The sequence below is a fragment of the Phoxinus phoxinus genome (genome assembly GCF_949152265.1).
Source record: "Phoxinus phoxinus genome assembly, chromosome: 21".
NCBI lineage: Eukaryota > Metazoa > Chordata > Actinopteri > Cypriniformes > Leuciscidae > Phoxinus > Phoxinus phoxinus.
Window position 1 is genome coordinate 16482714 of NC_136896.1, and position 27555 is coordinate 16510268.

General features: G+C 37.2%; 1 protein-coding gene across 3 annotated transcripts in view; it reads left to right on the forward strand.

Moving 5' to 3' along the window:
- snx29 (sorting nexin 29) overlaps positions 1-27555 on the forward strand; it is a 121795-nt gene that overhangs the window by 37685 nt on the left and 56555 nt on the right. For all 3 annotated transcript variants that reach the window (XM_079595732.1, XM_079595733.1, XM_079595734.1), the window contains exon 15: positions 17296-17402. In XM_079595732.1, the coding sequence (XP_079451858.1) occupies positions 17296-17402 (107 nt within the window). The remainder of the gene's footprint in view (positions 1-17295; positions 17403-27555) is intronic.

The window sequence follows — 27555 nt, forward strand, 5'->3', positions numbered from 1 at the left end:
AAGCTAAACAGAAGTGTTTTGAGTCTGGATTTGAATGTGGCTACTGTAGGAGCACACCTGATCTCTTCTGGAAGCTGGTTCCAGCTGCGGCTGGCATAATAGCTAAAAGCGGACTCTCCTTGCTTTGAGTGAACCCTTGGTATTTCTAGTTGATGTGATCCTAATGATCTCAGTGATCTGTTGGGTTTATATTCAGTGAGCATATCTGCAATGTATTTAGGACCTAGGCCATTAAATGATTTATATACCAGTAATACTACTTTAAAATCAATCCTAAATGTGACTGGAAGCCAGTGTAAAGACCTGAGGACTGGTGTGATGTGTTCAAATTTTCTGGTTCTGCTTAGGATCCTGGCGGCAGCGTTCTGTACGAGCTGCAACTGTCTTATGGTCTTTTTGGGAAGGCCAGTAAGGAGTCCAGTGGATTGGCACACACTGCAGAAGGATGATTGAGGGAGAAGTAGATATTGTCCTTTAGCACTCTTGAACCAAGTTTGTTTGGGTGGTGTCCGTCCTGTTGGAACAGTTGCCTCTGACTCCAGAAAAGATTGAAGTTGTCAATGAAGTTCACTCCTTTTATATTGCAGGTTTTTTGGAGCCATGTATTAAGCCCAAGCAACCGTGAAAACCTGTTTGTTCCTCTTGCTGGGAGTGGTCCACTTATGAATGTTTGTACTTTCAGTCTTTTCAGTGTTTCAAACAGTTCATTGAAATCCTTCTTAAGGAGTTCTGACTGCTCTTTATGAATATCATTTTTCCCCACATGAATGATGAGTCGATTTGCAGTCTTATGTTTCATCAGAATGTTCTCAAGTTCCCTGTTTACATCAGAAATTGTTGCTTGTGGAAGGCAGCACGTAGTTGTATCCCTGCTACTAGTGTGTCGGATAATGGAGTCTCCTACTATCAGAGTCGTGTGCCCGGCTAGGCTCTGAGCTGTGTGCCGCTGTCTGCTCGACCTTGAGCGCCAGTTAGCATCAGTGTTAGCTACTGGCTTATCCAGTCTGTGTTCGATCACATTCATCACGTTTGGAGATTCCTCATTTACATTCATTAATACTTCAAATCTATTCTCAAGATGTATAGGCGGTGGTAGGAGACCAGTGTTTGCAATCCTTGTCAGAGCCGTATCTGGGGTAGAGGATGCTACTGCGGCAATATGTGATACTCGTGACAATCTGATGTCTCGAGTGCCTTTGGGTCTCGCTCCCTGATAGTGCCATCGATTTGTAAGTCGATCGGCTTGTTTCTCTACACTCAGTATGGCCTGTGGAGGAGCAGTAGATTCATGAAACTCACCGGCTGTATGCTGAGGGCCTCCATGACGGAGCTCTGTTGTGTGTTCCGTCTGGTTTGGTGGTCCCGCAAATAACTTTGTTTCAAGAACTGCAATCCTTTGTAAAAGTCTGTGGCAATTGCTGCAGCAAGTAGATTCCAGAAGAGGCATTTTCTCTTATCCTTATGCAGTTGTGTTTTCTCTTCCCCGGAATGTAAACTTTCAGTGGGAGGCTGGTCGAATAAAATAATTCAGCTTTTTTGTTGTAATCCAAGCGTTTGAGCACTGTGCTGATTTGCTGGAGTTGAAATTAGTTGATAAAAGAAGATAAAATATAAAAATATAAAAGCGATAGAGCAAAGCGCGGAGCAGTAAGCAAAAGCGTCCGAACAGTAGCTGAGCAGGAAGTGAAGTATTGTAGGCAGTGAACATATTGTAGGCAGTACAAGGAACCAATTCAACAGTTGCTTTCTGGTGAGTAGCAGCTGCTTATCTGGCATTATTCAGATGAAGCTGGACTTCAGAGGCCTATACCATGCTGAGGCCCTCCAGGAACGCTCTGCGCCCGAACAGACCTGCGCTCATCAGAGAAGCAGCTTGGCGCTTCTGCTCTTATCAAAGCGGGGCCGGACGTTCTGCATGTCCCCAGGCCCTACTTTAAAAAAAGCACGAGGAGTTGAAGAGTAAAATAAGGCGCCGCTTGTACCTGGCCTATGCTAATGTGCCTCTCAGCGTGGCGACTTAAGCTCTTCAACATGCATGATGGTTATCGTGGTTAATCGAACCGTTTCTTGTTAACCTAGCAGCCAGACTGAAGAGGTGATGGCTGCCGGCAAGTTTTTGCACTTGAGAAGCGTTTGGGAGCCAGAACTTTTGTGTTTGTTGTCTTCTTCTGCGTAACTAATTGTAAATTAATAAGCATGACAGTTTTGTTGCATTATAGCCATGTCAAACTGCAGACATTAAAAAAGTGGTTTGTGGGTCACAATAGTTTTAATTTTAAATGAATGTTAAAGTCAATGTGAATTGCTGTTCGCAATATTTTTCAGAGAAAAATAAGATATTCAATAAAATAAAAAGTGGGTTGATTTTATCCATCAGGAATGGTCAGGAACGGAGGAGGAGTTTCAAAGGAAGAAGGAATGATTGCATTTTTAATAAAGATTATGAAGACTTTCTTTGGAATAACATTTACTGATGAATTGTGTACAATAAAGCCACAAACAGAAAGTACATGGGGTCAATTTTTATTTAATGCAGATCTTCCTGGGTCAGCATATCCTGCTGTTTTTTTTTAAGTTTTTTTTTTTAGTTTGATCAGTTCCACCATTTGCTTATTATTGATTGGTAACACAATACGATTCAATTCATTACCATTTGTTAATGCATTATGTATCATGGACTAAACAAAACCTTTTACAGCATTTGTCGATCTAGGTTAATCTTTATATTTCTAAACATACTCTTCTTTGTTGTTAAGGCGAGACACTACAGGTGAATAGGGTAAACATTTTAACTAGGAGATATCACCATGAAACTTTCCCAGTTGATTACCTACATTAAGATGAGAAAAAAATGTATTACAAGTTTTCTGTAATTTAATGTTTAAATATGCAAATTAGGCAATATCTAATTAAACATGCACGATATGTTTTGGGGAATAAAATGTTATATAAATCAGGCTAGGAATAATATATATTCAAATCCCTCTGTAAATGTCTTCATAATATAACTACCGGTAGGTGCAAGAAAGTTTGGTGCTACTGAAGTGGAGATTTCGGACTTGGAGTATGAGAGTAATTTTGAGAAAACAGGCTTTAAAGATTTATCATCAGCCAATGAGAATGAGAAAAAAAGGAATTGACCATATTTGGGTCCGACAGCATTGTACAGGAGAGAGAGCGTTTTCTAACGGTAAATGTGATGACAGGGTGCTGACAGCGATCGCGGAGCGATCTAAATTTAGAACGCCAACTTTTTGGAACGCCAAATTTAGAACGCCAACTTTTGTTGAATTTATGAGAAATCTACAGACGCAAACAGACAAAGTGTAGTAAAATAAAGACCTAAATGTGTATTTCGGACTTTTTTTCACCACAAGTCTAAAAGAAGACATGTTATTGAAGACAAATATCCCAAAATCTCAAAATTGACCAGTGGGGAAATTTTTTTTTGCCTGCCGTGTCTCGCCTTAATTCGGTTTGTTCATAATGCATTAAAGCTACACTGTGTAGGAATTACTCCCAACTATCGGTGAAATTGTATATGACTACTAACTGAATATTACTTTCTAGCCCCTCCCATTCCGAGGGCGTTTTAACTCCTACGATGGTCGTATAATCTAGCGGCAGTCGCGAGTAATCTCCCCTTCGCATTCGTCACGGTGCCACTGAGTAAAAGCGCTAAAGGCGAAGCTTGAATTTCCAGGTATGTCCCTCTTTGGCTAATGTATTTTCAAGATGGAGGCGCAACATGGCTTCCGCCATTCGATCAGCTCACCCGTATGTATTCTAAATGGCAGATTTACGCTTGCGAGAATACTTGAATAGTTGGTAGAAGTAATTATACATTAATGAGCACATATAATTTTGAAAGAACAAATTGGTTTTAGCTAAGAATCAACTTAAAAAATTACACCGTGTAGCTTTAATGTTAATTTATACAACATGAAATGCATTATTGTATTCAATTAAGATTAACCTACATAAATATACTGCAAAATAGTTGTTATTCATTGCAAGTTTGTGATACCTATTGCATCAATGTTAACACACTAACCTAATTGTAATTGTAAGTGTTACCAATTAATTAAAAATAATTATTCAGTGCAATTTTATTTAGTGTAATATTTTGTAACTATACTTCGCTATACTTATAATTTATGCAAATGAATAATGTTTGAAACCTTTTTTTATTGTAATAATGTCGGTAGCATATGTAAATGGACAATGTTTACTCGTTCTGTGTTATACCTGGACCAAGAAATTCACGTTTAATTGTCAGCAAAAGTCCAGACTTTTGACAGCTCCAAGGCTTTCTGGAAAACTACAGATTATACTTTCACATTTTTGTATCACCACAGTCGGTCCAACAGAGGGTTATTAACAGAACAGTTATTGTATCCCACTTTTTCTACTCTTTAAACAGCATTATGAAAAAAATGGAATACTATTGCTTTATTACCTGTATGCAATGGCGTTTTGCTTCGGGAGGCATAAAACAGTGTTTGTAGTCATCCAGTTTAAAATGTTGACTCCAAAAAACAGGTTTTTCAGATTGTCCGTCGCAGTGTTCTCTCCATATTTACAATTCTTTGCTGCCTTTAGCCTCTGCCTACAACGCACTGGACCTTTCACTGGAAACCAAAAGCAACTCACTCCCGCTACACGTTTATTCTTTAAATTCTTGCACCTGGGAGCAATACATGTCGACGCCATTATAACTTAAGTTTGCTTAGTAGTGTTTCCTACTAAAGCAAGGCAGTACTTGACTGCTGGTCAAGCGTGTCCATAGTAAACTGGTGGGAGTGGCCTTGGACGGCAACATGCCCAGTGCGTTATGGGTGTTGAAGTTTTGGCGAAAGGGAAGACAACAGCCTTTGCTCTATTTTCTCTAGTCAGGCAGCACTGGTTAAAAAGAACTAGTGCATAGGCAGCCAAGTTTTATTGTACGCCCATTTTGCAAACGGTGAATACAATGATTTCTCTTTGGCCTTGTCCATAACATGAAGTGTTAATCTTACCCTCATATTTTAGGCTGCATAATGGTGTCTGTGCATTAATTATGCAAACAGACACTTTGACATGGTTTTTCATGCACATTCATGCACAATGCTGACCCTATGACCTGTAAGCATTTGAGGATTATAGTGCTTGCTTTCTGCTGACAAGTAATCTTTTATGCAGAGTAGAGTACCACAATAGATGCGAGAAGGTAAAATGTATTCCTCCCTTCTTTCATGCAGCAAACTGTTTGAGCTGATTTACATTATTCCTTGCATCTCTGAGTTCATCAATGTGACATCTGATATAAATTTAGCCAAAACCAGGAACTATTGGACCATCTGTTTGCTCCAGCTGAGCGCGTCTCATAAGCGTCTCAAACAGCAGCTCCCATCACTATTATAGAGAAAAGGAATTGTTCCAGCATCATTAGACCTACAGGCTTTTCAAATATGACTGTATTATTTCTGGTTTGTACTATTCTCCTTGTGCTAATTTTTGAGCTATAATGAGTTTTCAAGGGAAAATATTCATGGGCTGCCAAATCAGATGAACATGTAGGACAGCTTGTGTATTGAAATGCTTGAGGTCAGTTTGGTTCAGACTTATCGCGTTGTGCCGAGGAGAATTTAAGATGACTAATCACGCCGAGCTCATGTTAGACAGGTTTATCAGAAATACGTGCCATATGACTGTGAGGGTACAGCGATCTAAAGTTTGCATCACAATGCTCAATCTTATTAACACTTTGCCACTGGTGACTTAATATCTAATGGCAGTTTAATCTGAACAGTAATTAGGTGCCTGGCTGATTAAATCGGATATGCATGTTGAAGCTTATTTGTGTATTTGCATGAATGCCAGGGGAGGAGATTGCCTCAATTTCCTGCAAGAGAATGTCCTTCCTCAGCCTTGAACAGCTTCTTAGTAAAGTCGGATGTCCTTTATCATTACAGCAGTTCACTGTGTGCAGGACAGGTTCTTCCATTTCAACCTGAATTTAGAGAACTCTTTTTTTCTTTTCTTTTTTCAGTTCACCGTCTGTGAAGCTGATTTTTTTGGACTTATATTTTTTAATATTTTTTTTTGTTATGTGTGTGTTGTTGTGTTTTGTTTACTTGCTTTGTTTTTTTTTTTGCTTGCGTTGTTTTTTGATGTTGCTTGTTTTGTTTTTTTGCTTTGTTTTTTGTTTGCTTGCTTTTGTTTTTTGTTTGTTTGCTTTGTTTTTTGTTTGTTTGTATCTTTGTTTTGTTAGGGTTTTTAAATGAGTTGTTTATTTTCAACTTGCTGCATGGGATGGCCTTATTTAGAAAATTCAATACTTAGCCTATTCATTTATTATTTATATTTTAATGAAAATAAAGATTTTTTTTGGAGCATGATAGACACTCCAATGGTTACTCTTAGAGATTCACCGATGTATTGGCCAATTATCGGTATCTGATAAAAGCAATTATCTTTACTATTGGCCATTGGCCAATTGTTTAAAAATAGCTGATGATCAGGGCTGATTATATCCTGTCAATCAAAGGGGACGGGAAAACGTGTCAGACTGTGGAAAATAAAATGTATCTTGTGTTAAATTTAGGGCTTTCTAAGTTAATGCAACAATAACACCATAACATAAAAACAACTAAACATAAAAATTAGTGAGGTTAAACAGGCTATTTTTACCATTCTACCATATGCCCCGTAGTTCAAGCCAGGGTTGCCAGGTCTGCGGTTTTTCCATGCTCCAAACATTATTTGTAGCGCACCTCCCATCCATTATTCACAAAGAGCTTTGTTACTTCTGATAAAAAACAAAGTCTCAGCTTTCAAATTCTGTTCATTTTTATCACATAATTGAAACAATAAATGTGACGGGACAGATCGCTTTAGCACCTCAGTTCAGTGCGAGTCATCACTTCCTTTTTAATACAAGTGATAACATGAAAAACATGCATGAAGGTCAAAAGATATGTGGAAAGATACAGTACAACTTACCGAAATGTATCCTGTCTCATGTAATCGCTCAATCAGCGTTCAAACCACAGAAAGATGTGGCTAAAGCAGCTTGTGAACAATATGTAACGTTGCAATTGCCTCAGGAAAGTTATCCAATGTTCACAGTTTGTTAGAGAGGAGCTTATTTACTGAATACATTTGTCATGAAGACAAGTTTTTATGTGCAACTGAGTTTACATTTCAGTTTTTTTTTCCTTAAAATCATATATTTGTATTGGGATCGTCAGATATAATTTTGAGTAATCTGCTATCGGAATATGCGAAGAAATCGGTGCATCTCGAGTTACTCTCATATGACTCTTTTATACAGCATACATTTTGAAATAATGAAATAATTTTAATTTTCGTGTGAACTATCCCTTTAATTGTTTTTTATTGCAGACATTAATCTGCGGTCACATCAAAAATAGTGTGCGCATGACATATGAAGTCATAACGTCACAGCCGGCCTCGTCATTTCTATAGCCATACGTTTTCTCTTCATGATATATCTGGATTCTGGCCTCAGGAAATGGAGATTTATCACATAAAGACGCCCTGAGAAAGAGCAGCTATGCATTTACTGCTCATCCTAGTGTGGATGGATTGTAATCTGCCCACAGGGAGAGAGTGATTCTCAGTGAAATTGCACAGAATAACATCTTTCAGAGGGGTTTCTTTGTGGTAACCTTGCGGTCCTTTATTCGTAATGATTTTAAGATGGAAACTCACTCTGCCATCTGCCGTCAGGAACTGTTTTTAATGGATAGTGGAAGGTGTTCTCTGACTCATGCCTTCATTATTTTTCGACAATAGGAAAATAATTTGCTGACAAGACAAGGGAATTTTAGTTTGACATGTTTTGTTTTTATTAGTTACATTAATATTCTAACTAAGGCTGGGTGAAAATAATAACTACATGACACCTTTGATTGAACATGATTATGAAATTTAAATTGCAAGTTGCTTGGAAATTAGACGTGGGGTGGATGCTTGCGCGGCGAGTATTTGAGACCAGATTAGGTTAGTGAAGGTGGCATTTTTAATATGCTGGTATGTTCAGGTTCTGGTAAGATGAGAACGCCCACAGCTTTGTATATGATGGCTGTTGGAAAGGAGACATACTTGTAAATTGTGATTTACACGCTGACTGTCATTTGCTCCAGGGAGTCTCACCAGTCATTCAGTACAGCACTTCCTTTAATGGGGTATGATCACTATGTTTATGAGATTGCTCACTAAACAGGGGAAAAGTGGGGAATTTATTTAAAAAGTACTTTGGTACTGTCATCAAGGGAAAAGGAGGATAGAGATAAAACCTGTCTGATAAAAATGATTAGCATCTATAATGCAAGTCCATAGAAATATGACTTTAAAAAAAAGTGGTCCAGTGACACGACATGCCATACTGAGCCATTAGGGAATATGTTAATGATTTATATTTTAAATAAATAATACAAACATGAATTAGTTATTTAACAATGCGCATTGTTAAATGGACCGGATGAACAAGCACATTATTCTTCAACATTCAGTATTAACCGTCAGTGCTGCAGGGAAATGTCAAATGTTGCTGCTGCTGCTTTCTCGAAGTTCCCCAAACTTTAAGGCTGCAGGAGGGGGAATCCTTGATCGTTTTCTTGGAACGACGGGTTTCTTTTTGTCAGAGCTCCCTCGGATTCTTTGAAGAAATGTTGGCCCCACTTCAAAATGTAGTACTTCCTGCATTTGGAGGCAAAGCTTACTGTTCGTTGAGCCACAACTACTGGCACATTTTACCCAGCAAGATATCATTCTGGAGAGAAATGTTTCATTTATTTAATAATTCATGTTTTGCTTTTTTTGTTGCCAAAATTCATGTATTATGTATGTTATTATCCATTTGAAATAATTTATACTTCCCTGTTCTGGGTCAGTAAGTTATTTTTGTTTTAAAGAAATTCTTTGTTTTAAAGAAATGAACACTTTTATTGAGAAAGGATGCATTGAATAGATCAAAAGTCACAGTAGGGCTTTAAGTCATTCTTGGTCATATTATTTTATCCTTTTTATTTTCATGTAAAGCACTTTGGGCAACCTCGTTTGTATTTAGCAGTGATATAAATAAACAGAAAGAAAGAAAGAAATTCTTCATGAAATGAGAAATTTTATTGGTAACACTTTACAATAAGGTTCATTTATTAAACATTATTTAATGTATTAACTAACATTAACAATACATTTGTTACAGTATTTATGAATCTTTGTTAATGTTAGTTAATATGAATAAAGCTGTTCATTGTTTGTTCATGTTAGTTCACAGTGCATTAACTAATGTTAACAAGATTTTAATAAAGTATTAGTAAATGTCGAAATTATCATTAACAAAGATGAATAAATGCTGTATAAGTGCAGTTCATTATTAGTTAACGTTAACTAATGTAGTTAACTAATGTTAACTAATGAACCTTATTGTAAAGTGTTACCATTTTATTTCACGATAATGATACATAAAACAACATAATTATTTAGTTTTAGTGCATCTCATTTCTGGTATTAAAAATAAGAAAAAAGAAGCAAATTACAAACAATAGGGCAAGAACAATATAACAAAAATGTGAATTAAACAAATTTCCGAAAAAAAAATATGAAGCGACACAACATTGATACATCGATTATAATTAGAAATGTTTCTTGAGCACCAAATCAGCATATTAGAAATCATTCTGAAAACTGAAGTCATGTGACACTGAAGACTGGAGTAATGATGCTGAAAATTCCAGCTTAAGGAATACATTACATAAAATATATTCAAATAATGATTGTAATGAAATTTCACAATATTACTGTTTTTACTTTATTTTTAATCAAACAAATGCAGGCTTGGTGATCATAAGATGCCACAAACAGTAGTGTACGTATGTATTTATTAATTATTTTTTTAGTTTAATGGTTAACACAGCTTACCCCACTCTTTTTGATAAACTGCACTGATTGGTTTAATCAGAGCAGTGATCGATTAGCACACGTTGTAAACTCCTCAAGAAGGGGCTGCTTCTAATGTGCACAGCTGAATTGGACGCATGCGAGTTGTGATTAGTTTATATCTCATAACCAGTAGCCAGCCGCCTCTGAATCAGCAGCTGTCCTCTGCTCATCGGATATTACTGTTGGTCAGAGGTGGTGCACCAGCAGGATTCATTTCAGCTCCCTCCAGAGGAACGTGCTCTCTGTCCCTGCTGATGAATGCTGCGAGTGTGAGGAGACTATCGTACCCGGTGTCAGGCAGCTAGCTCTCATAATAGAGTGTGATAGCATCAGACTAGCACTGGGCCGCTCCGCACTCTTTCCCAAACCTCAAAATAGGAAATGTCTAAATTACACTTGCTAATAGCATGCAGAGATGGCGATTCTTCTTTTTTGCCCTCCCGCCGCTTGGTTTTTAATTCTCTCTCTATCAGGAACGGAGCACATCTCATTTGATATGAAATAAAAGGCTCTCTCTTATCAGCTATTCGAAAAGAAGAGTAGTAGGGGGCAGGAGAGGACTTTTGCAGACGGCCACGCTGCAGACAGTCTTTTTATAAACAGATGGGGATATCAGTGCTTAAGGTACACCCCCTCGCCTTTAACTTGCCATCAATAAATGATTAAAGGGTGGCCATTAATATACTAATCAAATGAGTAAGCTTCAGTTATTGTGTAATGCAGCAGTTCTCAATTTTTTTTATTAAAGGCCCCCCATTTTCCAAAACAGTATACCCAGTTTCCCCATACTGAGATATTTCCTCTGCTCTAATTGGAATTGCTTGTTTTGACTTTTTTTATTTAATCAAAAGGAACTGGGCATTCTGATATGTTTCAAGTTAATAATATATTATTAATATTATATTCATATATTTGAATCATGAAATTATTCATTTTGTGATTCCAAAATTTTCAAGATTCCAGATTCAGAATATTCCATATTCTTGGTATATTCTTCAATAAAAAAAAAAGTAGTTATTGAGAGGAAAAAAGAAATTGATTGCAATTTACATTTCCAATGTGGTTTTCCACTTCGTGGCTGAGTTGCTGCTGTTCGAAACGCTTCCACTTTCCAATGATATCACTTACAGTTGACCGTGGAATATCTAGCAGGGATGAAATTTCTGGCTTATTGCAAAGATGGCATCCTATCACAGGACCATGCTTGAATTCACTGAGCACTTCAGAACAACTTATTTTTTCCGCAGACGTTTGTAAATGCAGACTGCATCACTAGGTGCTTGGTTTTATGCACCTGTGGCAATGGGATTGAAACGCCTGAATTCACCTGAAGATGTGTGTCCCAATACTTGTCCATGTAGTAGATACAGCTTCCTGTATCTACTTTTTATGCCTTGCGAAAGTATTTGCACCCCTTACATTTTTTCCACATTTTGTGATGTTGTTGCCTTATGTTAAACTACTTTAAAATACTCTTTTCACATCAGTCTACACTCCATACACCATAATGATAAAGCAGAAAACAGATCTGTGACAACTTTATTAAAAAAATCTGGAAAACAATCCCAGATAATTGGAGTGATGTTTGTCCTTCGGGAAGTTTCTCCCATCTTCATAAATGATCAACTAAATGACCATCAGGTTCTTGGTCTCCACTCTCTAACCAAGGCCCTTCTCGATCGATTGCTCAGTTTGGCCAGGAGGCCAGCTCCCGGAAGAGTCCCGGTTCTTCCAAACTTCTTCCATTAAGGATTATGGAGGCTACTTGCTTCTATGAACCTTCAACGCAGCAGCATTTTTATTTGTAGTCTTCCCCAGATCTGTGTATTGACACAAGCCTGTCTCTGAGCTCTACTGGCATATCCTTTGACCTCATGGATTGGATTTTGCTCTAATATGCTTTTTCAGCTGTTAGACTTTTTATTGAGAGGTGTTTGCTTTTCCAAATCATACCCATTCGTTTGAGTTTGCCACAGGTTACGTTACTGTAACTACACTCGAAGTGTAGGAACATCCACAAGCGAAATTGGAATGCTCCTGAACTAAATTTCAAGTATCCCAGAAAAGGGTATGAATACTTTTTTTTATTTTTAATCCATTTGCAGAGTTGTCACACATCTGTTTTTTGCTTTGTCATTATGGTGTATGGAGAGTAGATTGATGTGAAGAAAAAAGTAATTTAAAGTAGTTTAACAAGGCAGCAACATGGGGAAATGAAGGGGTACAAATTCTTTCTGAAGGCACTGTATATATTTATATTTATTAATACATTCATATATGTAAAATAAAAACACATACTAAACACATGCCCCTTAACCGACATCATAGAACCATGAACATGTATGTGAATGTGTCCTTAAATCAATGAAATATTGATTTAAAGTCTCAGGGGTTCTCCAAGTAAATATTTTACATCTGATCTTAGGGGTTTAACTGATCAAATATTTGGGAATCTTTGCTGTATTACAAACAAACCATGATGGGAATGACTCCTGAAGACTGAATTCATCATCTCACACTCTCTTCTTGTCATCAGTCCTTGGGCCTGAGAGACTTAAATAAATAAATAAAACTATCCAGGCACGATGCCAGTGTAAGACTTCCCCACCACATTGAAGAACTTGCCTAATGTTGCCTCGTGAGACTGCTCGAATGATGCTTTTCCCCCATTGTTTTTTAGTGGCTGGTTGTTGAAATAATTGATTTGACCTACTTTAACATTTGTCATTAGTCATCTGCAAGTTTATCAGCCGCGGTGCATTTAATTACGGCGAAGAGGCAAATTAATCGTCTGTAGGCTCTGGTCCCTCTCATGGGGAGGGGGATTTCCCTTTACCGCTGTCAGGACTATTACCATAATAACGAAAAAGCAATTAGATTGACTTTTAGAAATGGCAGTCAATTATACTGACTGGAACTAGATTGTTGAGTGTCCGATAAAGTAGCTTTCCGCTAATAAAAACAAGCATCCCCATCACCCCTCTCACTTAAGCAATACAGGATGAGCTAAATAACCCAAAAGCACCGGTTTAGGGACACACTGTCTACCTCGAGACTTCTTTAAAGGCTAGACAGTGTTTGTGCCGACTCTGGCCATCAATGAATATGTCATTCATGGCTAATATTAGGGCTATTAAAGTGTAGGGGAGGATGATTTGAATCCTCATTATGGCTTCCAGCTTATGATGTTTTCAGAATTTCAAGATTAATGAGCCACAACAAGGCTGGTTCCATGTTTTCAGTGCAGACGACATTATCAGGTCAAGTTTCTTAAGCTAATAGCTTTGATCTTAATGTGAATAATGAGGACTGTTATTTCTAACACGCACAGACAAGTAATCTCTTTTAAATTTATACTAAAAGAACAGTACAAGCGTATCTAAAGTGAAGTGGGAAATCGAGGGTGATATTATCGAGTCTTCCTAATGTTTTAGAAGATTTTTTCTTGGGCTGTATGCTTCAGAATAGCAAAAGTGAAATTTGTTCTGTTTGATGTACTCCATTACACATGCTTATTCAGGGATTTATAAATGGTCATGTTTATGCAAATGATCAAGCTTTTTTTACGCTCAATTTGTAAATAATTTTTTTTTAAACCAAAAATGTGTTTGTTTTTGTTTGTTCATTGCACATTTTCTATTACCAATTCAGAAAAGCATGAAGATTCTTACAAGGAAGCCATTGGCAGATAATAAGCTAAATCAGGCCTGATTATTTTAACCGTAGTGCTAAAAAAGGGATTCCTTGATCAAACACTGGCCGCTTTCCATCTCCTTATGATTCATTGTAGGGCATAACATTACCATATTGCTCAGTAATCTCTTTCAGTGTCTTAAATTAAAATGTAAATATAAAATTGTTGATGTTGTTGAATACATACACGCACAAAAGTGTATAAATGTATAGGGTCAGTGAGATAAAAAATTTTTTTTTAAGGACTTCGTACTATTATTCAGCAAGGAAGCGTTACATTGATCAAAAGTGACAGTAAGACATTTATAATGTTATAAAAGTTTTCTGTTTTAAATAAATGCTGTTCTTTTGAAATTTCTATTTATCAAAGATTCCTGGAAAAAAGTTCTGTGTCATGGTTTCCATAAACCGACATTTAGTAATAATAAGAAATCATTCTCGAGCACCAAATCCGCATATCAGAATAATTTCGATCATGTGACACTGAAGACTGAAGTAATGTCTGCTGAAAATTCAGCTTTGCAATCACATAAATAAATTACATTTAAAATTATAATAAAACAGAAAAGTTTTATAAATAAAATCCACAATATGACTGTTTTTACTATATATATATTTTATTAAATAAATATACAGCCCTGAGCAGGTTTTTTCAAAAAGATATATATTTTTTAAAAACATGAATTTTTTCCCCATTATTGAGGTCCCTACATCAAATAGAGAAGCAGAACATCTCAGTCTGTGCTTGTTCTGTCTTTTGAGTCACCTATTGTTGATGGAGGAATGAGGGTTCAGAAGATTGTAAGCAAACTTGCTCTACAAAACCTCCGCATTTGCCCTCTCCAAGGTGCAACGAGTGTTTGGTATGCAATTTCACGTCTGGGCGTCAAATTGACTGCGTCCTGTACTTAGTAGAGATCGCTCGCTGATGGAATGATACGCTGTTGTTATCTCAAGCTGTCTCACAGGAAGCGACTGCTGCATGATGGGAAAATGGATGGAGATTACTTTGATCAACACTCTCATTAACTCTTCTTTTTTTCCCCTTCAGCACGTAAACAGACTAATTTTGCATATGTCTGTCAAAGCCACGTTCAGTCACTCATGAGTAGCTAAGATTCTCAGACTTATTTTTTTCACCTTGCTTCTTGAGATACAAGTTCTCTGATAACTTTTGGACAGAATTGGGATTTTAAAAAGATCTGATACCTTCTGAAGAAAATATTAAAACATAATGATGACCTACACCGCCGTATGAGGCTCTCAGGGCAGCCTAGACCGAAACAATCTATTCTTTAATTTGGAGAGTTTTTTTATTTTTATTTTTTATCTTTACAGTCATTACTACTTATCTAATGCCCACCAAAAAAAATGACTAACATGCCCCAATCAATAGGAAGGCAACACAAATGAGGTCCACCGCTATAGATATCCTCCTGTTTGTCATAACAATTAAATATGAGTTTTGCTTTCACATAGAATACTCACTTTACAATAAGGTTAATTAACAAATGTTAGCTAATGTATTAACTAACAATGAGCAATACATTTGTTACAGTATTTATTAATATTTGTCAATGTTAGTTAATAAAAATACAGTTGTTTTTTGTTTGTTCATTGTTTGTTCATGTTAGTTCACAGTGCATTAAAGGTGCTCTAAGCAATGTCACGCATTTTTTAGGCCAAACATTTTTTTGTCACATACAGCAAATCCGCTAGCTGTCTGTCTCCTGAACACACTCTAAAAAAACGCAGTCTCTGTAGACACCCCAGGCTCCACAAACAGCAACAAAAACAAACTGGGCTAACCCGCACCACAAAACATAACAAACAGTGTTCCAGCCAATAACCGACGAGAAGGATTTGGGGGTGGGGTTTGGGGGGTTAGTGCGCGGATGAGGAGGAGGGAGCGTCTAGCTAGCCTCCGTTTTGTTTGACAATAGTTCAAACGTCAACAAGAAGTGACATCACCCAGAATCGCTTGGAGAACCTTTAACTAATGTTAACAAACACAACCTTCGATTTTAATAACGTATTAGTAAATGTTGAAATGAATATTTACTAAGATTAATAAATGCTGAAGAAGTATTGATCTTCATGTTAACTAAGGTAGGTAACTAATGTTAACTAAATTAACCTTATTGTAACGTGTTACCGAATACTCTTACACACAAAGATCACATCAGCAGTTATTACATTTTAGAAATGTTATGGTTTTATGATTATTTTGCAAAACTTAAATCTTACACATGAAATAGTCTCATCAACTAGTATCATCTAATGTCAACTGTGATTGACAGTAGATTGCTTGCTGGCTTGTGATCCCATGATGTCAAATCTGCTGTGACATCCCTAAAACCTTTTTTTTTTTAATGATCTGACACAGCATTAACTCTCGTATGTAGATGCACCGCTTCCCACGGTGTAATAAATTCACACACACACAACAATTATACATAAATGCGTTTATTATTAATAGTTTCAGACATGACTGTGGTGGACTGAGAACAAGGTTGAGCTGCACATTGGCAGCAGTTTCAGTGCAGTCCACTCTTGCTGACAGTAGTGGTGTGTGAGTTAGTGGGATGCGTAGACTATTGGCAGAGCACTGATAAGACTCAGTGCTGAAGTGGCGGGCGTCTGTGTGCGGGTGAGCTGATAATATTCAGGATTGTTGACTTGTACTCCATGGACTTATTCACAGCTTTATGACAAACTTTTTAGCTGAGCACCACCTCCTCATCTCTATCATTTTTACCCCAGCAGATCCGTACCCTCTGGAGCCTTTGTGTGTGTATCTCCACCATTCTGATGATCCAGCCACCCTTTATCAGGCGGTTGGTGTTAAGATGTGTTCACACTAGGCTTTCAGCATGCAAAATTGCTTCTGACCCGACTAAGAACATCGGCGACAGTCAATTTGTGACTTTTACATCCTCTATTGGTCAAACATCTTTTTGCTTTTCACAAAATTTCATCTAATTTTGTTTCTGGTCTGGAAATATCCGGATTTTCTTTCTCCTTTGAGAATTAAGAAATGAGAGAGTCTAACAGCTGTTCTGTTGAAACTCGGCCAGGTCCGGGGTTGCGTTTTTGTTCTTATTGCTTTCCTCGTCTCTGCTGTCCTGTGGCGCCTCAAGCAACATTTGTGTTGTGAAAGTTGCAGATTTTAATTGAGTTTTCAATTGGTGAAAGATTCTGTTTTGCTGCTTATGAACTCAACGGATCTCAGCCTTCACAGGCGGCTCCGCTGAAACTAGATTACACTGGATTTAAAGGCTACAGCTCCGCGGCACTGGAAGAAGCCCAAGTTTTTTGGTGTGAACAACCCGCATCTCAGATTTTATTGTTTTTCACCAACTTTTACAAGACATAATCATATAAAGGAAATAACTGAATCTTTATATCTTGCCTTAAAGCTAAAGTGAGAAATTTTTCCACCTCTAGTGCCACCAAACTTCTGGTTGCAAAAATAATTGTGTCCAGACATCTTATACTGCAACTTCTAACACTCGTCTTCCATTGTTTATCAAACAGTTAGTCCCAGTTAACTCATGCCATTGGTTGTGCTGGAAGACGACTATTTATTTATTTATTTACATTTTTTTCATTTGATTGCACCTCCTAATGTGTGTTACATTTTGTTCCTAGCATTGACCATTCAAAGGAATTGTGATGGTCCCCCTCCAGCCCCCCCAAACCGGTCCGTGGCTGATACAGAGGAACTGTCTGCTACCTATGAGCGTAAACTCATCGAGGTGAGTACTAAAGCTCCATTAGCTAAGCAACACTTGCCCGTTCCTTCTGTAACCTCAGTGTCATGTAATGTAAACCAACACTTACCACTTCAAATTTGAGTAAACTGGTTCAATAATCAGGGCTCGACAAAAAGGACTGCACGATGGCATGGGGCTAGTGTGAACGACGCTCGGGACGGTTGATGGACATGTCAGGACGTTATCGTCACGAAAGTTAATAATTTGCACGTGTTTTCAAGCCTTGCCAGTTGAAATATAAATTGAAATATAATAATATTTCGCTCAAGAAGACGCGAAAGAGAACTAAATTCAGTACTCGGCGCTGGGTGAGAAGTTTTGTGTGCACCCAGAAAGCCTCTTCTCAGACAGCAAGCAAATTCTGAGTCTTTTGGCACTTGAACGGACCCGACTTGAAGAGTATCTTCGTAAACACAGTCGGTTATGTCTAAAGTATCTGAAATTTGTTCGCAAGGGTCAAACGCAATGAAAACAAACTTTTTTATAATTTTTTTTATTTTTTATGGTGGGACCAATTGGCCAAGTAAAAATTTTAACCACTGGCCCTCAGAAAAAAATCCTAAGTATCAAGCCCTGATAATGTCAGTGATGACTTTTAAAAATGGTTTCGATTTCTGGTAGCATTGTGTGTGTAATTTCTGTGAAAGGTGAAATGTATAAATTCAACACTTTAAATGCAGTCTAAGTTAATTCTGAAACCTGTGACTGTAATTTTGTGTAAATGTGCTGTGAGTTATATTGACTTGTCGAACATTTACAGAACTGGCTGGACAATATATAACGAAGGTTGAAGGAATAATTCATAGAGTGTATAGTTCTCTATTAGGGTTTTTCCTGGTTAAAAATGGTCTTCTGTGGTGGTGGATGAACACGGACATCCACACACACACAAAGTACCCTACCCATGTGAACTGCAAACCCAATACTGACAATAAATGCAAATAAATAGTAATATTAACTTATCCTATTTATTCATGAAATAAAAAAATAATCACTGCCAGGACAGATCGTAAAACAAAGTAAATTTAAAAAATCTGTAAATGTATATATAAAATGTCACTGAGTTACTGATTATAAAAGTTTTAAAACGGCAAAGTATCACATTACACAGAAAACAAATGCCTCATTCACAGAAAAAGTGTCAGGTCTATTATTTTGCATTTACTCTCCAAGACCTAATGCACAGATCATTTGACATACAGTATCAGATTCCGTCCATTGCTTTGGTTATCCCAATTAGTCCGATTCAGTCGTGCTTTTAAATACGCTTGTCAATTCAGAAACTTTGCAATGTGTAGTTAGCAGCATGAAAATATAAATTAGCTTTATACAGAAAGCGGGTAAAGATTGCTGCCATTATAATCACTGAAGTCAATTACAACACGAGGTACACAATGCTTCACTCTTGCGAAAACTCCCATTATAATCAATGAAGCTGTCTACGCTGTGCAATCTCTTATTGACATAGTATTTATACTTTGATGGTTATAATGAAAGGTTTCGCCAGCTTACAGAACTCACACTGAAAATTCTGATTGCCCGTTGCGTTCACACGCTCGTCAGATGTGTGTGATTGGCTACAAAGCTCAATGCTGCAAAAACACGTTGTAAATAGAAACCTTTGACGCTCTTCACAGAGCGCTTACACAAACACTCACGGGAGAGTTTTAAAGCAGCCGACTATCACAGAGTACCGCTACTGCAGATATCGTCACATTAACTGATCAAATAAATCTTTGATGGCTGCCAAAATATTTTGAATGAAGGGAAAACCCTGTCTATGCTGTAATAGCTTCATATTCTGCTTATATTTTGGCAGGAGAATGTTTTAACTTATGTATTTACAGTAGTTCGTCCTTTTGAGCATGTCATTTATTTATGCAAAGCTGACTGCCTCAATTGGGTTTTTCAAACATGGGTGTGAGGGCTGCTGCCTTGTAGTTTTTAAATGTACATATAGAGCTCTGAAGGCTTTATTTAATTTGTTGTTGTCAAGCAGGCATCCCTTTTTGCTCCTGAATATGTAAAAGAGTTTCTTCTCTGGTGACAAATTTAGCATATTTATTTCAGTTTCCACATGAGCAGCAATGAATATAGACCATATGCAAGATTTATTAAATTTGTGGCGTATTTATTTGGCTAAATTAATATTTTTAAAGTTCCGCTGCTACACAAACTAAGAGCAATGGCATCCCGACTGCAGTTGTGAGTTACTATGTGAATTGGTAGAAATACCTGTATGTACATCTATAAATCTGTTTAAATGATTGATTTCTCTATCCTGCTCCACCACAAGCTTTCAGTCGAGTCCGTTCTGGTTTATTTCACTTGTGCCAGAAGAGTGTAAGTGCGTACTTGCATCACCTTAAATGCATTAGATGATTTGAAGATGTCATCATTCTTCTTAAGTAACACCAAAGGAGCCTCTCGTCTTCTCTCTCTCTCTCTCTCTGTGTGTAACCCACACACGTCCTCTCCTAGTCTTCTTTCAAATTATCACTGTGGAATACTGTTCTTCTGTCTTGGAAGCTGTCGTAATACTATCACACACCAGTTAATGGCCCTGTGGGACTGCAGGCACAGAAAGTTTTCAGACTGCATGTTTTGCTCTGAGCTCCTGTGCTGTGACCTCAGATGGACTGTGGAAAAGAATGGAATATACTTGCAAGTATGGACATGGACGCAAGTTTTTAAAATGTTTTGAAAGAAAGTACATACAAATATTAATATAAATCCATTTGAATAATAATCGTTGTTGCTCTTATCTTTTACATGCCAGTGGTTACCAATGACTTCTTCAGGTTGATGACTTCTGCTGTCAGTTTAATACGATGCCCTTTATAAGCCTGCTAAAATGCGAGTGATTACATCAAAGTGCTATTTAAGCTTCAGGATGAAGAGGATATTTCTCAGCTGTGACATATAACAGGCACAAACAATGAGTGAAATGCCCTTTGTAAAAATAGTTGGCTGTGTCCTGTTTCCAAGATCAGGTAGAAACACATTAACAGAAAATGTGCACTACGTGAAGCAAGCATAGTGCTTTGGTGAAAAAAGTCTGACAAATTAAAAGGATAGTTCGTTTAAATAATCTTAACATCTTAAGAGAAAAGAACATTGAGAAACCCTTTTATTTATTTTTCAATAACACATTTTAACTACTGTTTTTTTCTTATTTTCTTATTTAAAGCTGCAATGAAATGAAAATTCATCTTATTTATTTTGGGAATGCATGTTATATATCATATTGTGAACAATTGATTTTTTTCATTTATTTGTTTGTTTTTTATCAAAATGTCAAGTCTTTCGGTGACAGACGTATGGTGATGTACTCCAAACACTTTACACGATACTTTTGTAGTGTGGTTTTGGTGAAGTGTACTAAACTAACATTGACTGCGTCCGAAATTGCATACTACTATATAGTAGGGAAGTATGTGATTCCGGATGCCGCCATTGTTACGCGTGTACCTAACTACTTCTCACCGCTTATTCCTGATGGTTTAGACCAGAGGACAATTATTCTGTCTCGCCCCCTGTCGTTTCAAAGAATAGTACAACTGCGAGCACGTCAAATATAAACGCCTTGTCCATTTGAGGCTCGCGCTGTGGAGCCAGTTGAAAGCACATTTCACGCTTGAGACCTCTTGGAGGTCTTTTGAAGTCTGGAGAACTGTTCTGTTTCAAGCAGGAGAGGTCCTAGTAATGACGAGAACTGCTGAAAATCCCTCTTTGATCTGAGTCTTCATTAGGGGTGTGATGTATGATCACTGGGTTAGCATGTGTACTGAACTTCCGGTCTACAATCTTCCCTCCTGAAGGTGTCTTAAGAGGGCTCTGACCGCTGGTGGTCAGTGTGTTGGTAGAGGAATATCTTTACAGCCACTGCTCCACCACTCCAGGCAGGCTAATGACTAGTCCAGTCAGGTAGTTAGTGTGATTTGAAGGACTTTGAATTTGAACCAGTGTCATGTCAGACTCTCTGAGGCATTACATTCAGACCACAGTCCTCATCCACTCTACTATCCGCATGTTTTTCACTTGCTCGCTCTTTCATTCTTATTCTTTAAGGATCTCATTCTCATCTCACTCATATTTTGTTGGTGGTTTTATTTTGGAAGCATTCACTGATGGCTTTTTAGAACAGCATGTGGCACATTAAGTAGGTAGTCATTAGGGCTATAGGCGATTAGTTACGTTTTTTATTTTTTTATTCAGAGGAAACAAAAACCAAACAGCAATTGTACCATTCTGAAGGGATAAAGTAATGGCTGTCTTATTGGTAGGCCTTGTCTTTGTATTTACCCTTTTCACATTTCACAAGTGGAAGTCGTCATTCTCTCTTAAAAATAAATGTTCTTTATTGCCATTAATGTTTCCATAAAGAACCTATAACTTCCATGGAGCAAATGTTCTATATAGTGGAAACAGGTTATTGCGATTTCTTTAAATATTTTTCATTTTTACTACAGGTGTTTATTTATTTATTTTAAGAACTGCTTACTGAAAGTTTATTTGACGGCATTGTTGTGAAAATTCCCTTTTCAGAGTTGCCAGGTTTTCGCAACAAAACTAAACTGGCCATTCAAAAATGGCCCAAAAATATCCTTTGGGAGGGGAAAAAAAAAATTCAACCCGCGGCAACAATTTAAAAGAAACCCAATTCCACAGGATGTTACCCCTTATGTAACCTTTATTTTTAAGAGTGTAGTTGTGTAAACTTATATAGTGGTGGACAGAAACTACAACAAATATAATTTTTGTGTTCCCATTTGTCCTAATATCAAAGAAAGAATCCACAATAGTATTCCTATGACTTTCCAAAAAAGATTGATTACGTTGGTCAGAAGACAGAAATATATATATAATTAGTTGTCACTCCCTCAGCCGCTGTACTAGAAACACTCACGCAGCAACATTAACCAGTATAGTGTTAAATGTACATTACATTTTTTGAAAATGAAAATATGACACGTGGATGGACAGAGTGGGATAGGGGTGGACGTGCCTCTGATTGTCTTTTATTTGAAATACAAATTAAAATAGATTAACGTGTCCATGGGGTGTGTTGTTGTGATGGTGGAATTAAAGCTTGTGTCGTGCTGAGTGCTATAGGTCCAGAGACACTGGGTCGGGAGGTCATTGCCATGGAGGTGTTGTGTCTGTGTTGCGGCCACCTGTGACCATCAGGACATCTTGTGCACAGGGGAGACTGGTCTCACGTACTTCGTAGCTGTGACCCGCCTTACAGCACCACCTGCTCACATTATACCATCTGGGTTTGGGACAAAATGAGAGTCATGACATTGACCATATAGTGAGAAATACATTAGGAAAATTATAGTATGTTGATGTTCAAATTTGGTTGCTATATGGCATATCTAAAGGCAAGTAATGATATATAGTTGTAATCAAAATTATTCAACCCTCATTGCAAATCAGGTTTATTGGCAAAATGTACAGACTTTCAGCTGTTTGCAATGAACAAATTCACATAAGTAATTGAAATCGCTCTACACAACAAATGTTTCAAGTGGTTTCCCCAAATTCAACTAAAAAATGCAACTTTAATGACTTCTGCAGTTTCAGTATTATTCAACCCCCTGAATAGAGTCCCTCACAACAGCATTGTATAAATATGTTTATACCACGGGGCTGTTGATTGGTTGACAAACGTCTTGAAATATGTTATCTGAACAATGTTTTGAGGTGTGTATAAGCGGAATAATTGACAACGGACAGTTGAATTATTGAAAAATAATGTACACCCGAGATGTAACGGCCACTCCGCTTCCATTTCAATTGCCTGTCGTCAATTATAACTTAAATGATTCCCTATATATATATATATACACATATACATATATATACATATATATATAGAGGTCCTGGTCATATAATTAGAATATCATCAAAAAGTTGATTTATTTCAAGAATTCAACTAAAATTCAACTTAACAGGTGAAACTAAAATATTATATAGACTCATTACATGCAAAGTGAGATATGACCCTGACCTTAACCCTATAGAAAATCTATGGGGTATTGTGAAGAGGAAGATGTGATACGCCAGACCCAACAATGCAGAAAAGCTGAAGGCCACTATCAGAGCAACCGGCTCTCATAACACCTGAGCAGTGCCACAGACTGACCGACTCCATCACGCCGCATTGCTGCAGTAATTCAGGCAAAAGGAGCCCCAACTAAGTATTGAGTGCTGTACATGCTCATACTTTTCATGTTCAGACTTTTCAGTTGGCCAGCATTTCTAAAAATCCTTTGGTCTTTTGGTCTTAAGTAATATTCTAATTTTCTGAGATACTGAATTTGTGATTTTCATTAGTTGTCAGTTATAATCATCAAAATTAAAAGAAATAAACATTTGAAATATATCAGTCTGTGTGTAATGAATGAATATAATATACAAGTTTCACTTTTTGAATGGAATTACTGAATTAAATCAACTTTTTCATGATAATCTAATTATATGACCAGCACCTGTATGTATGTATGTATGTATGTATGTATGTATGTATGTATGTATGTATGTATGTATGTGTATATATATATGTGTATGTATATATATATATATATATATATACATACACATTTCTTGCATATATATGTACACACAAATGTATATGTACATTTCAATATATATACAAATGTATATATACATTTCTTGAAACATATACTCTTGCAGATATATATATATATATATATATATATATATATATATATATATATATATATACTCTGTATTGCATTTAAGTTAAGGACAAGTTTAAGGACAAGTGCTAATTTAGTGAATATCAATGTCGCCTATCCAGTGGGGTTTCTAATCGTGTTAAACGCGTTTAGAGGATGTTATGTTCATTTTCTTGGTTTGATGTACTTTGTGTAATGAACTCCAGTGTCGAACGATGATAATGATCATTCTCCAACTCGACTGATTTCAAAGCACAGATTCTCTTATACTCTCTAGTTCCTTTATTCCGGCTCTGACCCTATTGGGCCCTGTGTCCTTATTCCATTCTTGTTTTATCTCTACTGCATTTTTACCCATCAGTTTAAATCTTCTTTGCCAGGCTGAACTCTCCCTCTGTCAGTTAGTGTTTGCCCGGGGAAGAAAGTGATAGCAGCACATTCACTGTCACACTTATCCCCCCTCCTCCACCTCTCCTCCCGCCCCAGTCCCTAGCTCTCCCTCTGACACTTCAAGTCTGTTTGTGTTTGCTAAGCCTGTCTTCTAAGCTCACTCCTCAAACTTGTTTCACATCCAATTACGAGCATTAGAGCTGCAGCGGGCCACGCTCCACCATCCCCCCTTCTGCTTTGACCAAGTCTTTTTCATTCAGGACACCTGGCTCAGCACTCGTTCCCTCGCGCTGACAGCCATGCAGACTAACTGTCAGCAGCACCTGCGTCTGAAAGTAGCACTGCTCCAAAATGCTAGCAGCAGCTTTACCCCAGAATACCAGGAACCTGTAATATAACCTGCGGTTGTTGGAATTATATTTTTTTTGGTCTCAGTTAACCTCAAGACTCAGTGGATGACTTTAAACCCCCAAACACACCATGTAGTGAATCATTGGCTGTGTTTGAAACCGAAAGAAGCCTTGGTGTCAATGACTATGTATGAAGGTTCCCCCTGGTTTCAGTCAGGCTTCCAGGGCACCTTCATGTATAATGATCTAAGGCAAATTCAAGTGTGAGCTTTTGGAGATAGCCAAGTGAATATTTAATGTTTTTTTTTTTTTTTCAGTAGAAATGGAATCATAAAAAAAAAAAATGAAATTATAAATAAATTTGCTCCTTTCATCCATTCCTTCAAATGCCACTTTTATTCTTTCCACCAGCATCATACACTGGATTGGGGATATCATAGGGAGAGAAGGATACATTTGTGCAGCCTTCAAAATCTGACGAGACATCTAAATGGACGGGAATGTGATTCAAAGATTGGATTTGGATTTGCCGCCGCCTTACTGTAACATTGTATACTGTCTGTGAGTTTTTCAGTGTTAAGATACAGCTATCCTGTTTAGTTTGGCATTTAGGGTTCGGAATCAACAACCTGTCCTTTTTCAGACATCTAACATACACCACTGTTCAAAAGTTTGATATCAGTAAGATTTTTTTTCTCAAGAAATTACTACTTTTATTCAACATAAATCCATCATATTGATCAAAAGGAACCGTAAAGGCACGTGTAATGTTACAAAAGATGTATATTTTAACTGATGAAAATAACCATAGTTTTTACCCTTCCAGTCAATTATTGCACTGCAAATGACCATGGTATAAGCGGGATAATCCGCGGTTAGCTGTGCATTAAACGATTTGAATGCTTCGTGCCGGCTGGTTCTTTGCCTTCATGTTGTGCATTAAACCACAAACTTCTAGGGCATTTTATTTTCCAGACATTTATTTCTTAAAAGTACTAAAATTATTATTATTTCAACCATTTAAGACAAAAAAAAATCTGAACTAGAATCTTAAACATTTGGTATTTGTTTGGTTTGTGGTTAAAATCCATAATAAAACAAGTTTTAAACGGTTGGAGTTTATTTCATTCAAAGGCAAACACATCAGTTGCAAAATATAATATCCCCTCTCTTGTTGTGCATTCACAAAAACTTATATCAGGTATAAAACAACTTACAAAAACATATATCAGGTATAAAAATGAAAAACCATCTCCTCTTTGCTCATTAATATGCTCCCATCTACTTGTGAATATTGCTCATGAGTGCATCATGAAAATGCACACATGCTTTTCATCCTTCTTGACATTTATTCGGTTTCACCTCGGATTTGATTTATTTGAGAGATGCTATGCTTGTATGGCGTTTGTGTTCTGCGCAATTGTTTTTCTTTCCTTCATGGAAATAATGACTAGAGATAATTGTGGAATACAGTGTTCTTGATATCTGCGCTGGAGCAACTGGGCGACCTGCAATTACAATGAGCGAATACAGATACAGTCATGCACTCGGTTTCCTGCTAAGGCCCAGTAATGAGGTTTGATACGCTGTCTGAAGTGTGTGAACCTGTCGCCTGTTTAGATAAACCCAAAGTGCTAACACGCGGCAGCGCGGGTCGGAAAATTCACCCATCGAGCTGGAAGGACGAAGCCTGCTTATTGCTTACTGAACAACAAACTGATTAGCTCGCTTCCTTGCAGAGAATTAATTGTGTTCCTTGACGCTTAAAATTAATTTCCATTTTTTAATGTCCTGTTCGAAGGCCTTGCCGCAGATAAATAAATATGATTGATGTGAGAATACTACGAGTAGTGTGTCGTGTGTAGCCACGGAGGCAGGAGATGAATGAAATGAAATGGCTTAGGGTGTGTATCGATCTGGGTGTGTAAATATGGTATAACTGCCATTACTTCCCCCTGTTTGTATCCAGCATGATGGTTAATCAAACCGTTGGCATGGTGTGTAGTGAATGTTTGTTAATGCCTTAAGGTGAGTGATTCTTGTACGTGCTTGTGTTCCAGTACCCACAATCGCTTTCATGACAAGTTATAAAATATGTATTTTGAAGCTTAACGCTCTTTTAACATGTTAAAAGGGTAACTATTTTTGAAGTTGTCACACAAGCTACTAAAAAAAGACTTTGAGAAATGGATTTAATACTGTGAAAAAGCTAGGTGCTATATAAAGCAATGCATTAGGCAGCGAAGTAGGGCCGTGTCTGACAATCAATTACAAAAAGTTTTGAAGCTATTTCCGTAGTTCAGACTGCTTTGTGAGACTCTTTGAGTCTGCCACTGACTCTTTTGAGTCAGTGCTTTTTAAAATAAAATTTTTTTTTGGAAGTTTTTAATTTCTTAGTCTGTTTTTGTAATACCTAACCACCATGTCTATATCAGGTGTAATGTGATATACAGTAGTCAATCTAAACCTTTCATCAAAGTTATACATGAATTTTCAACAATACCCGTTCTTGTCTTAGGACAACTTTGATTATCTTCAAATGTTGACTTCTGTATTTTAACTGTGAAGTAATGCTGCTTGGTACTATAGAAATATAGACAGATGAACTTATAGACAACAAATGGAAAGCTAATCACTTACTAATCACTATGAATTCGTTGCATATTCATTGCATTCAATGAAAATGCA